General features: G+C 42.8%; 1 protein-coding gene across 3 annotated transcripts in view; it reads left to right on the top strand.

Annotated features, from left to right (window-relative positions):
• The window catches only part of WNT10B (Wnt family member 10B), a 60,896-nt gene that overhangs the window by 25,611 nt on the left and 17,947 nt on the right, over positions 1-17,338 (top strand). For all 3 annotated transcript variants that reach the window (XM_040341178.1, XM_040341179.1, XM_040341176.1), the window contains 2 exons: positions 2,640-2,800; positions 14,204-14,466. In XM_040341178.1, coding sequence (XP_040197112.1) covers positions 2,718-2,800; positions 14,204-14,466 — 346 coding nt within the window. In that variant the 5' untranslated portion in view covers positions 2,640-2,717. The remainder of the gene's footprint in view (positions 1-2,639; positions 2,801-14,203; positions 14,467-17,338) is intronic.

Below are 17,338 nucleotides of genomic sequence, written 5' to 3'. Positions count from 1 at the left end.
AGTATTAAGTTTTTTTAAGCTGAAAGAGGAATTCCAACACATTTTTTTTTTTTTGCTCCCTCGTTTACCTGATGCTGAGTTGGCTACACTTCAGATACACACCTATACAGAGGATCCAGAGTTGTCCTGCTGGGATCCTCTTCCCTGCAGCCACTGCTGGGTCCTGCACTGCCATGTTCATCTGTGAAGTCATCAGGAGGCTGCACTGGTTCTTCTGGGTTCTTGGGCAGCCTACTGACATGCCTGCCCCCTCCAACATTGGTCAATGGGGTGACATGCGGGGTATGTGACGTTCTTCCTGGGTTATGCAGGCCCCATATCCAGTGAGGCACAGGGGGCACTAATGTCACTCTCCCAGGCTGATGACGAAGAATGGGGGACAGGCCAAAAATAAACTAACCACTTGCCGCACAGCCACAGTACATTTACTGCGGCAGGGTGGCACGGGCAAGCTGCTCCAGCGACCATTGTGTCCACTGGAAACAGTGGATTGTGACTCCCAGTACCCAACTGCTTTGTGTGCCATTCATAACACATAACAGCTGTGATTCCTATATGTGATGCTGTGTTTGGACCACAGCTATCACATGGTACCTAGGCCAATTATTGCACCCTGCACCATATGATAGCTATGGGCCAATCGTAGCACACAATAGTAAATCACAGCTAACTATTAGGTTATACTGCTGCCTACAGGAAGATTTGGACACTGGCCAGAAAAAAAGCCTGGCATCTCCCACTCACATCATGCCTCAGTTTTGTAGCAAAGTTTTGTAGCAAAGAAGTGCCAAGAGAAATATCATAGACACAGAGTGATGGGACCTGTGTCCCTCAGTGAATTCCATTGAGGAACCATTCAGAGTAACAAAGAGAGAGACTTTCTAAAACAAGCGGTGGCTGCAGGGTAAATATGCATAACATGAAGTAAACCCAGGCAATCAATGGAAATCTCCTACTGATGTACTGGAGCTTCACAGAGGGATGGAAGCACAATGTCCTGGCTGAGGACAAAGGTTGAAACAACCTTGGGTAGAAAGGAGGCAATACACCACCTTGTTCTTTGGTAAGACCAGAAAGGGTTCCCTGCAGCACAATCCCACCATCTTAAACACCTTCCTCACACAGTAGGTGATGAGAGAACCAAATTTAGTTGACACAGAGGGTCAGGTGAGCAGACACTGTACAAAGGTCTTTTTTAAAGCTAATGGTCTCTGGAACAAGATTGCGCGTGTTTTAAAATTTTCCTCCTGATGGTGCACAAGGCAAATGCTGATTCAGGCCTAATTGCAAAAAAAAGTTAGGATTTGTCCCACAAAGTATTTTCTGGGATTGAAGTTTTGTCTCGGTGATAATAGTCACCAGGGCACATAGAAGTTGTGAATTTCCACAGTGGGGACATCGACAACAATATGAGCCTAAAGGGGTTTATTTATTACAGTGATATATTTAGAACCCAACAATTTATATACTGTGCATTAACATCGGTCCCTTTCCTTAGGAGCTTACAATCTAAGATTCCTATCTCACATACATACTACTAGAGCAAATTAATCTGCCAGCATGTATTTTGAGTGTGGGAGGAAACCACACACAAGTACATGGAAAACATGAAAACTCCATGTAGATAATGTCCTGGCTGAGATTCAAACCAATGACCCCAGTGCTGGAAGGCAGAAGTGCTAACCACTAATCCACTGTGCTGAACCTAATACTTCCTCACTTCCTCACTTGTATAGCCAAAACAAAGAAAAACATTTTGGCTATACATGCACTTCTGTCTGATGTATATACTGTATGTATTAATCCAGAGTCATGCATTGTGTGGGTATGTTGTCATATGTAAATCAGGGAAACTCATCTCTATACTTCTCCTATGTTGGAAAGGTTGTCAGCAATTGTACATTTTAAGAATTTGTGTAATTTAGGGCTAGGGAGGAGGACTATATAAAAATATGTAAATATCAATAATAATAGGTAGAAATATTATCATTATAATCAATATCAATATCATTGCATGCCAACAAGTGATTGACAGTTATAAACTCATGATACCTGATGTATGTTGTTTGCTGCAAGTTACTAAACAGTATTCCTTGTTAAATTATCATAATAAAGTGTATGTATGGTGTTTTGGTTACATATTGGAAGAGTTAGAACCGTTGCCAGGTTCTCTGTCCCCACTGGAGGGATTTGCCTTCTCTATAGGTCCTGGTTCTCTGATTCAGAAAGTGATGGGAAGTCCAACATTTTTGATTTCCCATTTTCCAAGGTGTAAGCCTATTCTGGTAAAAGCTATCTACATGAGGATATCCCTTGTTCTTTGAGAAGGAGAGAACATTTTGACTTTTTTATACACCTTAATGTTTATATAGCGTGTTTGACAGAAGCTAATTGAATTTGTCTTGAAAATGTTTAATTAAAAAAAAAAAAAAAATGATCAGAGATTTAAAATGATAACTTGTCAGTGTCCTATTTGTATATACGAAAAATGTTGCCTTGCCAATTACATTTCCCACAGCTAGTTCTTCTAGAATTTGAATGATTTCTCATCAATACAAATGAATTACATATGTAAAGTTAACTCTAGAATGTCCAGGCAAATCTCCATATGTTTTACTTTGTATTCTTGTCTTCAACAGACTCAACAAGGCTACGAAAGAGGGAGCTCCTGGGCCAGGAGATGAAGAAGGAGCCTTACCATCTGACACAGCTGTCCGATGAAAGGTCAGAAGATGGCCTGGGACACACACACAGAAACCTGGCCCTGGATTCTTACCATCGCCATATGGCTCTGCAGCCGGTAAAATAATCACCAATTTTATATGACATAAAAGTCATGTACCTTTATTAGTGCAGTTACACAGTTCCTAGTTTGAACCCAAATCTATCTGTTTAGAGATGTAACTATAACCTTCAGGGACCTGGTGCAAGAAACCATTAAGGGGCCTCCTGGCCTCCGAACTATGCCCTTCCCACTGGTCCCGGGTCCCTTTACTCTCATCAAGGGACCCTTTATTACAGTTCCACAGCGGGCCACCTTCCTGCTGTCTTGGGGTTCCCCGAAAGTGGTAGAACGCCAGAGCCCAGCTGCAAGTGCGACCTTTGTAACCCTGGTAGTTCTGTCGCTGGGGTCAGTAGTTTTTTTTTTGGGGGGGGGGGGGGGTTGCTATTTTTTTACCATTGGATTGTTTTGTTTTTATTTTATTCTGGTGGCATACAGAACCCAAAGTATGAAAATGGTGCCAGTGTCCAAATATATATGGACCTAACTGTAGTTAAAGGATAAGTGGACTTCTTTTCAGTCTGAGCAGTAAACCAGCATGTGCAGGAGATTTTTGCAATGAAGACCAGTCACTGCTGCTTCCTCTGCTTTTTGAGGGTGACTGGTCTTGTTTCGGCCCCTCCTAAAGAAGCTTTAACAGGTAGAAATACCCCATCAAGTTGTCATGTGTACCTTCTAGCTGAGAAAAGCTGGTCTATACAATGGTAGTCGAAATGTAGGTAGATTGTGTTATTTTATGATAAACAATTAAAAGGACAATAAAGCATTGTTCTTCCAGTGTTTTAGTTAAAAGAGAACTTTAATTAGAGGGGCGTGGCCTGACACGGCATGGAGTAGGATGTGTGCACCCTAGGCTCCGTCCATTACTCCTCTTCTTTCGCTAATCCTGGACTCTGCTGTTACTTCCATCCACCTCTGCCACCTTGCCTGGGGTCCCCCTTCACACCTTGCCTGGCCTCCCCTGCCCTTCAGCCATCCGGCGTCCCAAGCGGAGCGGCGACCCTCTCGCAAGGCAGCCGCATCCAGGAAAGTCCACAGCTTCGGTCGATTTACGGAGGCCCGCGGCCTTCTTGGCACTCCTCCTCCTGGACCCAGCGCTAGGCCCCGTCCCTACTACCGGACAAAAGACAGCCCTCACACCACACCAAGCCTCTGCTGACCCTCAGCAACCCGCTGATCCGACCGGAGCGGTGTTCCCCCCGCACGGCGGCCGCATCTAGGCAAGACCGGGGCTTCGGCCTACACACGGTCCGCGGCCATCTTGGTACTCCTACTCTCTGCCTCAGCACTAGGCCCCATCCCTATTGCCAGCCTGAAGGCCCTCCTTACACCACACCTGGCCTCCTCTGACCTCCAGCCATCCAGTGTCCCGAACGGAGCAGCAATCTTCCCGCAGGCTGCTTTTAGGCAAGACTGTGGCTTTGGCATGTACTCGGAGGTCCGTGGCCATCTTGGTACCCCTGATCCGTTTGTTATTTGTATGGTAATCTCATATCGAAAATGAGGAGGTTACTAAAATGTAAAAAGTTCTTGTACGACATAATACAACTTTAAAAGTGATGCAATGTATTGTTTTGTAATGTATTCTTTTGTTGCTGGACATGCATGGTCTTGGTCCTCAGATTTTTTTCCGATGAAGAGATTGGTCTTGGTCTTCAGATTTTTTTTCGGACGAGGAGATTGATAGCAGCGCAGCCATTGGCTCTCGCTGCTGTCAACAAAATCTAATGACGTGGGCGCCGGGGGGGGGCCGAGTTTGGCATTCTGCGTCTATGGACGCAAATGCGTGACTCGGGAGCGCGCCCGCTAGGTAGACCCCCAGGAGAGCGCTTCTCCTAGGGGGTTATACGATGCGGGAAGGAGCTACCAGAGCTGACAGGGGACCCCAGAAGTCAAGGATCAGAGCCACTCTGTGCAAAACGAAATGCACAGTGAAGGTAAGTATGATATGTTTATTATTTTTTAAAAAAATTAAGCCTTACAATCACTTTAAGGAATAGAGAGGGAGTAGGAGAAAGAGCGGAACTTCCCATTTTGGGTGAAGTTCTGCTTTAAATTAAGCTTCACTAGCAATTGACTTTGGCTTGGTTTTTGGCAGATATATTGTGAAGCTTGTGATAACTTACTACCTTAATAGACAATAGCAATTAAATTCTGACATTTATGGTGATAACATATATGCATACATAAATCACAGCCTGTTAACCTTTAGCAGGTGTCTACTTTCTGACTGTGGGCTGTTGTTGGGCATGTCAACCACTGGTCCCTGTGGCAATGAAATGCTTAAGCACCTGAAAGTTCAGGCATGCTGTCAAGGTGGGATTTATGAAAGTTTTTCACCTCAGCCTGAGCGTGTTAAAAAAATTTACCTTCCAACACTAGAAGAAATGTGGTGATAAATGGGTAAGGGAGGGATAGAAATAGGTAGTAAATATTTCCTAAATTACAGTGAAAATATACATGAAGACATGAAGACAGAAAATCAGTAAGAAGAAAAGGCAAAGCAGAATTAATTAAAAAATTTGAAAAGCAAGTTGCATGGGAGGAGGTGCACGTCAATGATTTTATTACAGCATAAGTGATTGCTATCATGATGATCATGCTATAATGACATCATAGTGTACCTGAAGATTGTTGTACATTTTATGGGGGCAAGAGATAACAACTCTGCTCAAACAGGGACACTTAGCAAAAGGTCTGGGTGACAAAAATATATATATATTTTAACTGCAATGTCTACACAATGCCAACAGGCAGACAAGTCACTTATTTATACAAGTATGTACATGTGCTCTTGAATAATTTGTTAATCCTATGAAGCCCTTTACTTTGACCTTCAAATTTTTGCCTAAAAAAAAAAGGAGAAAGTACTGCACTTACATATTGTTTGCTAAGAATGAAGCATTGCGTGTTCTGTTGATAGTAAGGTATATTATTGCATAGCAATATCTTAAACCTGAGATTCACAAAGAACATGTTTTAACAGAGCAGGCGTTTCACACAGATCTGAAGATAAAAATCTCCTGTGTTGGCACCTGTTAAAAATACATTAAATGTGTGTGTCTGCCAGTAGATGCAGATATAGGTTCATTACACTTCTGTACTATACAAAACAATCCCAAATTTATGCATGGAAGTATCCGCACTCTAATAAATTAAGGTCAAAGTCTAGAGCAGCCAGAATAAATTAGGTAATAACAAAATAAAATAACATAAAAATCTATATGCAGCGCCGGCGCTAAACCCAAATAAAAAATAGTGACCATAGCATGTGTTTAAAGAAAGAGATGAGACCCCCACACCACACCTTCAGTGTGTAATGACAGCACACCATACCACTGTGTTAATCCAATCTCCTTACCAGAAGAAAAGTAAAACAGGCATATTGCATGGATCTAAATGGCATCTCCAGCAACGGACAACAGGTAAACAGCTCCAAAACTTGATGGAACCGGTGGAATAACTCGCAATAATCAATAAACAGGACTCCAGGTAAGTAATCCAAGAATCACGCTCCACTTTGCTCACCCACTGATCACAAAGGAAGGACCACCGTGATTAACAAAAAGAGGCGCATAGTGAAGTACGTTCAAATCAATGAAAAGGGTTAATTAAAGGCTGTACTTACAACATTAATGTTAAAAAAGAGTGTCAATATAAAACTTGCAGAAAGTCCTGCAGCTCATAGCGTGCTTGTGTCTCCAGGGCCCCATCTAACGCATTTCATTAGGGATGCACGATACCATTTTTTTTACAAAAACCGATACTTTTTTTTTAGTACTCGCCGATACCAATTACCGATACCTACTGCAACTGTTTTGTTTTCACTTAAACTGTCAGCAATGGTGCAAAGGGTTTACAACCACTTTAACCCTTCAGCTGTCACCCTTTACAGAGTTCCCCCTTTGCATTAGAGTTCTCTTACATCAGAGTTCCCAGAGTTCTTTGGACCCTGATGCAAGGTGGAACTCTGCGGACCCTGATGTAAAGGGGAACTCTGCGGACCCTGATATAAAGGGGTACTCTGATGTGAGAAGTTCTCTGGTCTCCAGAGCCCCCCTCATATCAGAGTTTGTAGAGTTAATCTTTACCTCAGAGTCTGCAAAGTTTCTCCTTGTACTGTAAGGATAAACAATGCTGACTCTGATTTAAGGGGGGACGCTGGGAACTTGATATTGGTGAGAGCCCTGGAGAACAGAGACCCCCACCCCTTATATCAGATTTCCCTTTTAACCCAGAGTTTGCAGAGTGAATACACTAAGGTAAATGGGTTCATTGATGTAAGAGGGGAGTGAGTACACTCATATAATGGGGGGACCCTTATATCAATGTCCCCCCTTACCTTAGGGTCTCCACTCCCCTTACATCAGTGACCCCCCCCCCCCCCACAAAGTGACTGACTACCTCACAGACTCTGTGTGGTCTGGAACTGTTACACACTGACCTCCTGTAAGTATTTTGGTCCACCTCACATGCTGGGCCCCCTACTTGCAGTCGCTTTCAAATTTACATAACCAGCAGTCCAAGCCCAGGCCAGTTACTAATTGTCCAGCTCCAGAACTGAGCATGCGCAGGATGAAGCCAGCTCTGGTGGTGGGGGGGGGGGCAGTCCTCTTGTTAGGTGAATTTGAAAGCAAATGCAAGGAAGGGGGGGGGGGGGGGCTGCACCAGGGCTAGGTTACAAGTACAACCTTTGCAACCCTGGTAGAAGCCGAGAAGAGAAGTCGCCGAGGCGGTCCCTGGGTGGAAGGAGGAAGTGGGACAGGAAATTCACTGATGTACGATAGTGGCAAGGAGAAATAGCAGGTTAAATTATCTGCATACAAGGTGTTTGCATATAAAGGGCCTTCAAAACAATAACGTTTTCTGCATGCTAAGTAGGGTTCTGTACAAATATGAGTTTCATTACTGTATATATTACAGAGAGGTCTTTTTTGCATTTCTGTATGCTGGGAGTGTAATGATAACAGGTTTCTTTAAATGAGGATAACTGCAAGCTGGGCACTGTAAAAGCAGTTAGTAGTTGTCCCCATGAATTTTAGAATCCTGAAATTTTTGTAGTGTGACTGCCTATAGAGTTTAATTTTTTGTTTTTTATCCTTAAAGCGGAGGTTCACCGTAATTTATTTTGTTTAAAGGCAGCAGCTAAAAATACTGCAGCTGCTAACTTTTAAAAAATGGACACTTACCTGTCCAGGTCGCCCGCGACGTCGGCAGCCGTAGTCGAGCTACCGCCCCCCCCCCCCTAAAAGGTGCCAAATGTGACACCGGAGGGGCGGAGGGTTCCGAAAAGCGGACGTGCACTTTTGGGTGAACCTCCGCTTTAAATCAGCACTTACATTCAATGAGACGTCTGCTGGTGGCTTCCAGCAATAAAAAGCACTCTATGAATGAAGGAAGCAGATCTTTCATTCATCTGCCTGTCCTCCAAACATAGAGCTGGAAGCTATAGTACAGCTTCTATGAATAGAGGAAGGTGGAAAGGACGTATATTGTTGTCACTCTTGACCAGGGCCTATTACAGGTCCAGCAGCTGTATTAACCCCAGTAGTATTGGAAGATTACCACTTCAATTTTCAACTAAGGCAGCAGCCATCAGCACAAGGGACACTTTTCACTATCTGTAAGTACCATCCCTTGTGCTGAAAAAAAAAAAAAAAACTTAACTTAGGCTTTAAACTAAATCGGGGGCATGAGTTCTACTATGACTTATATAGTCCCTTCTTGTGACATACATATGTTATGTCTTTATTTGATTACACATTTGCTAATAATGTATAGCCGTATATGTTTTATTACCTTCCTGTTTGCAGTTTTGGAAAAGCCTCCTTTTATTGCTGAGGTTATAAAACATGAATTATTTTCCCTTCAGCATGGGCATGTTTTGATCTGTCGTTTGGTCCCTTGGCTCCGAGTTCTGTTTTCCTGCCCCTCCTACAGCTAAAGAGAAATTGCTGAGCCCTAGCTCCAAAGTGAAGACAAATATATTCCCACCCTGCAGGGAGCGTCCCACAGAGTTTCTGACAGCGGCCAGTCTTCTGTCCCCACCCAGGGCAAGATGAGCAGACCATAGTTTAACTCTTTAACTCTTAAACAGCCACCACTGTGGGAGAGATGGGTCACCCCCCACCTCTCCCTTTTATGTTCTTATTCTAGACAGAATGTTATGCTGTAATGTGCAATGCCAGTCAATCCTCATATCTTTCTTCAAATGCATGTTGCTGGGATCAGACAGTAGCAAATAAAACAAGTTGCCTAGAGTTATGTAGGAAAACATACACTGGAATGTAAAAATTTCTTCAGGCCTTGCATTTTTATTGATTACCAATGTATTTGACAGGTCCTATCCTGTCCTTAATGGTTTTTATCTACATCTGCTAAACAAGTGTAGCCATGCCCCTGTAGGGGTTGCTGAATGTAGTGGTTCACCTGTCACCCTGCCCAGCCAGACATTCATTTCTCAGTTACTCAGAGACATAGACCAGTCCAGCTTTGTTTTGTTTTTTATTTGAGGGGATTAAACTTGGATGGGAAATTGCAAATTATGGGATGCCCAGGAATATTCAGTGCAAACTTGCTAGGGACTTCTATATACACTCCAGTATATACACTCCAATCTTCTCTCTAGCACAAACACCGTTTCTCCTCCAGCACTTCACTTGTTTCAGACTGTCACTCCTCCAGACTAGCTAGCACTGCATGGGTATGCCTGACACTACTTCAGCCAGGCCTCAATGAACTGCCTTTTGCAGGCAGGGACCTTGGTCCCCTGTGGTGTAGAAATAGTTTCGGTGCTAGCTATCTTCTGCTCAACTACCACTCCCAGATAGCTCTCTTCAGGCCCTGCCAACCAGCCTGGCTGCAGAGACCTCTTTCCACTGCTCTTCCCACAGTCCTCTCTTCTGGTTCTGCACCCATTTTAAACTGCAATCTCCCAGTTCTCTCAGGTGTGCCTCCCCAGTCCTCCAGACTGTGATCACTCACCGGCTCTCCCGTCTGTGACCATTAGTCCTCCCTGGAGACTTTTAGAAGTGTTCTCTCCCATTGTCCTCTACTTGCTCTCTCATGTGCTTCTCCTTCCAGGGTCGTGTCACTTCTCCTGGATGCACCCGAGCCCCAGCCCAGGGTCACCCCCCCATAGACTGGGGAGCTCCTTGTGGGCCCCGACAGCCTCCACACTCTCTCTCTCTCACTCCAGTTCTTCCACCTGACAACCCCCTCTCCCCAGCTGGGCTGACTCCAGGTATTTAAGGAGGCCTGCACTCTGCCAATCCAAGTTGGGGATTGGTCAAGGCTCCCCAGAATACCCCAGACAGCTCCACCTCTCCTCTCCTCTCCTCTCCTTCTAGGACCTTCTAGAAAGAAGAGGGAGTGGGCAGTGATGCTGCCTGTGAGTCGCCAGCTGCTGCCCTGAGCCTCTCCCAGCCCAGGAGGAAAACAAATAGGCCTAGCCACCAGCCAGGCCTGCCAAAATGTTCCTACTCTGCCAGAAAATCACTTTAGCACCACCTTAACTAGAGGGTGCTACACAAGGATGTAAATTAGCATTTTAATCTCCATAGAAATAACATGTAGCTGATTGCCAAGGTATGATATGTTCTCCCCTAATTAAGAGATATAAAGCAGTCATTTGCAAAACATCAGCACACTACCCAGTTCAGATAGCATTTAAGGTTAGTAGCATCACAAGCCAAGCACTGTTACTTGTCAGTCTGTTTGTGGTCTCTCCATCCTACTAGGTGTGGTCCATGACAAATAATATGTCCAACACACCAACATCCTGAAAATCTAAATATCTGGTGTGTAGCATATTGTATTTAGGTTATCCTTGGGCACTAGCCAGTGAGATAAAAGCATGTGCAAGGAGAGTGTGAGGACACAGCATATTAAAGCGCTACTGGGCACATTTAGGTTGGCTGGGGGATCCCTCTTTAACCACTTGCCGACCTGATGCTGTCATTATACTGCGCCAGGTCGGCACAATCCCGCGAACCGTCGTAGCTGTATGTCTGTCCCTTTAAGTGAGATAGCAGGCACGCGCACATGCCCGCTGCACTGCGGGGGTGCCGATGGTCGTGACAGGCGGTTGCGCTGACCGCTGGCCATGAGTGATCGCAGGCACGAGAGGCAAAACAGGGACATGTGTGTGTAAACACAAACATCCCTGTTCTGTGAGGAGAGAAGATGCAGATCGTGAGTTCCTACAAGTTGGGAACCATGATCTGTCATCTCCTACAGTGAGTCCCCTCCCCCACAGTTAGAACACACACTAGGGAACACAGTTAATCCCTCGATCGCCCCCTAGTGTTAACCCCTTCCCTGCCAGTGACATTTACACAGTAATCAGTGCATTTTTATAGCACTAATCGCTGTATAAATGCCAATGGTCCCAAAAATGTGTCAAAAGTGTCCGATGTGTCCGCCATATTGGCGCATTTCCAATAAAAATCGCAGATTGCCGCCATTACTTGTAAACAAAATAATAATAATAAAAATGTCACAAATCTATCCCCTATTTTGTAGACGCTATATCTTTTGCGCAAACCAATCAATATGCGCTTATTGCGATTTTTATTACCACAAATTTGTAGAAGAATACATATCGGCCTAAACTGAGAAAAAAAATAGCTTTTTTAAAAAAAAAATTGGGGATATTTATTATAGCAAAAAGTACAAAATATTGTGTTTTTTTCAAAATAGTCACTCTTTTTTTGTTTAAAGCACATGCTCTATCCTTGACTTGCGCATGCTCTGAAATGAGTCGTGGTTCCCCGTTCTCATCTGATCCAGCTGACGTCACACGCCACACCACGAGTCTTCAGCCGCCATCTCCACTAACGGACTTAGCCGGCTTTCACCCCGGCACCGTGCGGCTATTATAGCCGGGAATTGGGGCACTACTGGACCTACTTAATGACCATGGATCCCGCACCAGCTAGGATATTGACCCCCCTCCATATAAGCACCGCTTCATTTACTTTATGTAAGTGTTGAAAATCTATTTATTGCTACTATATTAAACAGTTTACTTAGAGGAGCTTCTTCTATTTTTTTTTTCTCCATGTTTATCCTGAGTCGGCTTCACTCCTGAGAAGAGCAGCCCTGAGTACCTGTCAGTCATTCCCAGTTGTTTTGAAGATACACCATTATTCTTAATTTAATTATTTTATGGACTGGAAAATCTGCTTCGTTTTTTTGGACCTTCTCTTAATATTATTCTATATTATTTAGCGCATATATGTTGTATATATATCCTTCTTTGTGATTCACCATGCAGATATAGTGAGCTCTGTCACCTATTGTGTTTTGGATGATGTGATGTGTTGGGTTTGCGCCAGACATAGTATTTTCTTTGATGGCCAAAAAGTAAAATTTTAGTCTCATCAGACCAGAGCACCTTCCTCCATAAATTTTGGGACTCTCCCACATGCCTTTTTGCGAACTCAAAATGTTTGTTTTTTGCTGAAAGTAATGGCTTTCTTCTGGCCACTCTGCCATAAAGCCCAACTCTATGGAGCGTACGGCTTATTGTTGTCCTATGTACAGATACTCCAGTCTCTGCTGTGGAACTCTGCAGCTCCCCCAGGGTTACCTTAGGTCTCATCGCTGCTTTTCTGATTAATGCGCTCTTTGCCCGATCCATGAGTTTTGGTGTGCGGCCATCTCTTGGCAAGTTTGCTCTTGTGCCATGTTCTTTTCATTTGGTTATGATAGATTTGATGGTTCTCCTAGGGATCATCAAAGAGTTGGATATTTTTTATATCCTAACCCTGACTTATACTTCTCAACAACATTGTCCCTTATTTGTTTGGAGAGTTCCTTGGTCTTCATGGCAGTATTTGGTTAGTGATGCCTCTTGCTTAGGTGTTGCAGCCTCTGGGGCATTTCAAAAAGGTGTGTATATGTAATGTGCAGAGATCATGTGCACACAGGTGGACATCATTTCAGGGGGTGAATACATATGCACATGCCAATGATAATGTTTTTAATTTCTGAAAAATTGTTTTATGTATATTTTTCAAATTTTACGTCATCAACTTAGACTATTGTGTTCTGATCCATCACATATAATTCAGATTAAAAAAAACATTGAACTAAAGGCTGTAATGTAACAAAATAGGTAAAAATCCAAGGGGGGAGGGGTGAATACTTGTGCAAGGCACTGTATATACTGTACATAGTCTTTTGCTAGCAATAGTCATCAGGACAAATAGAAAAGGTAAATCTGGCCAGCAGGTACACAGGGGGCGATCAAAACCTGTGTCAGTGCAGCCACTGTGTCCCAATAGACCTAAATGGGACTACCTGCACAGGATGCACAGAACACCTGTGCATCCTGTGCAGGTGAAGACAACCCTTCACACAGGTGTACACATAAATACCCCCTTGAGAATGAAGCCTTAAGCTGCGTACACACGATGTTAATGTTCTAGAAAAAAAAACGTTTTTTTTTCGACGTGATTCTTGTCAAGCCTGCCTTGCATACACACAATCGTGAAAAAAAAAATGCTTGAACAAAGCACGGTGACGTACGACGGCACTATAAAGGGGAAGTTCCATTCGGATGGAGCCACCCTTTGGGCTGCTTTTGCTGATTTTGTGTTAGTAAAAGTTTGGTGAGAGACGATTCGCGCTTTTCAGTCTTCATGCTTTTCAGTCTGTTACAGTGTGACGAATGTGCTATCTCCATTACGAACGCTAGTTTTACCAGAACAAGTGCTCCTGTCTCATAACTTGTTTCTGAGCATGCACGTTTTTTTTACGTCATTAAAGCTTACACACGACCGTTTTTCACATCGTGAAAAACGACAACGTGAAAAATTTGAGAATGTTCTTAATTTTTAATGACAATTTTTCACGTCGAGAAAAATGCTCTGGAGCCTACACACGATAGTTTTTAATGACCATTTTAAAAAAATTCATTTTTCCAGTCATGAAAAACAGTTGTGTGTACGCAGCATTATACAGGGTGTGCCATTTATATGGATCCACCCGGGTGGGCCATTTATATGGATACACCTTAATAAAATGGGAATGGTTGGTGATATTAACTTCCTGTTTGTGGCACATTAGTATATGTAAGGGGGGAAAACTTTTTAAGATGGGTGGTGACCAATGGCGGCCATTTTGAAGTCGGCCATTTTGAATCCAACTTTTGTTTTTGGTGTATCCATATAAATGGCCCACCCTGTAGTTATAATTCAATGAAAAGTGGATTCCGTGAATATTGTCTACGCACACTTGTACTCTATTATTTACGAAATCACATCTATCTAAAATGATCTTTTCATATAATCATATTTATTTCAAGAATCCAGAAAATGAGAGGACCTATGCTCTTTGAAGTTTAAGCACATATTGCTGACAAATTTGTGTTCTCGTATGTTTTCTGTAATCATTACTCTTTCTTTTCTTCATTAGAGTTCTGTGCAACGATATCTTGGGACTAAAGCTACCCAATGACCCCATCCTGACTCCCAACACCGTCTGTCTGACATTACCTGGCTTAAGTAAGCGCCAGATGGGGCTCTGTGTGCGGAACCCTGATGTGACAGCGTCAGCCCTCCAAGGCATTCAAATTGCCATCCATGAATGTCAACATCAATTGAAAGGCCAGCGTTGGAACTGTTCAACTTTGGAGACCAGTGGGAAAGTTCCACATGACAGTGTCATCTTAAAGAGAGGTACAGTCAGGGTAACCAATCTAAACTATCTGCATATATGTGGTTTCAAAAATTTCATAAATACAATGAGCAACATATAATGCTTTCGCATTAATCAATGCGATCTTGCAGCTCTGCAATACGGGGTTGAATTCTGACAAACTATTTTATGCTAGTGAAAGACTGCATCATATATGACGTACTGTTTAATGTAGTCTTTCACTAGTTTTTCTGAACATACCATCTAACATAGTTTTTTATCACTTATTGATCCTGGCAGTAAACATATTATTTTTCCATTGCGTGCAAAAGGATGCCAACACTGTTTGTCAGTGGTAGCCGCTCGTATGTAGCGCAGGGGGCGCTGCCCCCTAATCCATGTGCCCAGTCCCTAATCTAAATGCAGGGCACCAGACGCATTGATTTCAATGTTTTTTTTTAAAGAACATGATTAGAGCCTGAGGCTGTAATTGACTTCAAAAGGGGTGGGCTCAGGGCTCAGGGCACTATTTGTATAAACAAAAAAGTGTACATTTTGAAAAAAAATTATATATTTTGTACTTTTTGCTATAATAAATATATATTAAAAAAAAAATATCTTCATCAGTTTAAGCCAATATGTATTCTTCAACATATTTTTGGTAAAAAGGGTATGCTGTTTGAATAGGAATACATAATAAACATGTAGTGAGGTTTTCTGAAATATAACAGCAAAAGTGGAAATACACATTAAAGTATGGCTATGTGCTGGTGCGTTGTTTCTATACAGTGAAAGATCTAGATGTACTATTGAGAAAAGTAAACCAGAGGAGTACAAAGGTTTCTGCACAGATATCAATGTAAATCACAGGCCGAAATCGCAGTAGTACAGAATCTACTTTTTGAAATCGGTACAGCGGCGCAAATGCGGCGTCGCACCGATTAGGACGGTGCCATTGCCACCAATTGCCGGCAAATGCCACCGATTTGACATGTAAAATTTCACCAGTGTGAACCAGGGCTTAAGAACAAATTCCCAGTCTGCAAAAAAAAAGTGTATTTCTACTCAAATTCATAATTTTTTACTGCCAGAATTTTTTTTTTCTACTTTATATTTTATTAGTATTTTCAAGAAAAAAAGGATACACATACAATAGGTTACAGCAGATCTTAGTCCCCCAATATTAAAGTAAGGTATTAAAAACATGTCATCAACATACATTGTAAAAAGTAAATTAAACAATATAAAATATGTGAATTGCATATCATTAATAGCAAAAGCACTTCAAATCCAGAAAAAAAGAAAATATTGGAGCATGACTATCATTTTTAAGAAGTTCCTTAATAAGTGGACAATAATTGTACAATAATTGGCACAATAGAGTTGATATATTTAAGGCGTTAAATATTTAAACTATAACTATAGGCAAAAGTTTTATTTTTACTTTTGGATAAAGTGCAGAGAGATTAAAATGATTGCCAGTTTTTATTGCTGTCCCCCATTAAGAAGATTCACCCTCTCCATTTGTCCTGTTTACCATTATCATTGAAAGTCAAAGTAAAAGAAAATCCCACATTTTTTGGTTGTCCTCAGAAAAGTAATTTAGAGTCTATCTTCCACTAGTTCTGGTAACCTAGGAATTTCCTTAATTTGCAGGGATTTCATCTCACTTTCTGTTTGGCTATAGGACAGGAAGTGGAGGGAAATCTCACCACAGTTGCAGGAAAGAAATTTGCACAATTCCCCCAACACTGTCCCATCAGACAGTGTTTGACATGGGAATCCCTCCTGCCAAGCCATTGTCTTCGCCAGGCGGGGAAAACGTAGTGATCAACACTCGCAGCTATAGCAGCCGCTTGCGATAATCTAAAGCAAATCCGTCAGGCTGGTCGTACCCAAGTTGATCGATCAAATTGGTACATTCAGCCTGCCAATCAGGGGTCAAGTCCTGTGGAAAAAAGTGTGGGAACTCCCACCCAAGATCCACTCCCCCACCAAAAAAAAAAATGATACGCTCATATGCATAATTACTAAACCGCAAGTTCTTTCTAAATCCCGCGATAACTCGCGGCAGACCTCCGCAATGTCTCCTGGGAACAATGACAAAAACTCCCAGGAGACATTGCTGCATCAAGGAAGTGACAGAATACACTACCTGATGAATCCATATACAGGAAGCGGCCAGTAACATAAAGAATTACTAAGGTTTGCCTGTTCCTGACAGTGACTCGAGCTGGGCATCGCCACATAGTGAAGGATTGGCTCGGGCAGCTCGGCTGCTCTTGGCTGCTCTAGTCCTGCAAAGTGAACTGCGTTCCTGCTGTGAAAAAAGTGCAGGAACTCCGTTCCCACGCGTTCCCGCAGGACTTGAGCCCTGCTGCCAATTAATGATACAAACCGTGTATGGCTGGCCTTAAACTACCCTCTCCACAAGTTGATAATGCTGCTTTCCAAGGGTGGTTACAGTGCTCCTTAGATACAGTGTGTGGGGGGGGGGGTGAGTATGGCCTCCCAAAGACAGGAAGTGTGTTACCAAAAGAAAAAGAAAAAGCCTAGAAAAAAAAAACATCTTAAGCCTCGTACACACGATCAGTCCATCCGATCAGAACGGTCTGATGGTCCGTCGTGCCTACACATCATCAGTTTAAAAAACGATCGTGTCAGAACGCGGTGACGTAAAACACAACGACGTGCTGAAAAAAATGAAGTTCAATGCTTCCAAGCATGCGTCGACTTGATTCTGAGCATGCGTGGATTTTTAACCGATGGTTGTGCCTACTAACGATCGTTTTTTTCCCCATCGGTTAGGAATCCATCGGTTAATTTTAAAGCAAGTTGGCTTTTTTTTAACCTATGGTTAAATAACCTATGGGGCCCAAACACGATCGGTTTGGACCGATGAAAACGGTCCAT

The sequence above is a fragment of the Rana temporaria genome, chromosome 2 (assembly GCF_905171775.1).
Source record: "Rana temporaria chromosome 2, aRanTem1.1, whole genome shotgun sequence".
Lineage (NCBI taxonomy): Eukaryota > Metazoa > Chordata > Amphibia > Anura > Ranidae > Rana > Rana temporaria.
This window is presented reverse-complemented; position numbering and strand designations above follow the sequence as displayed.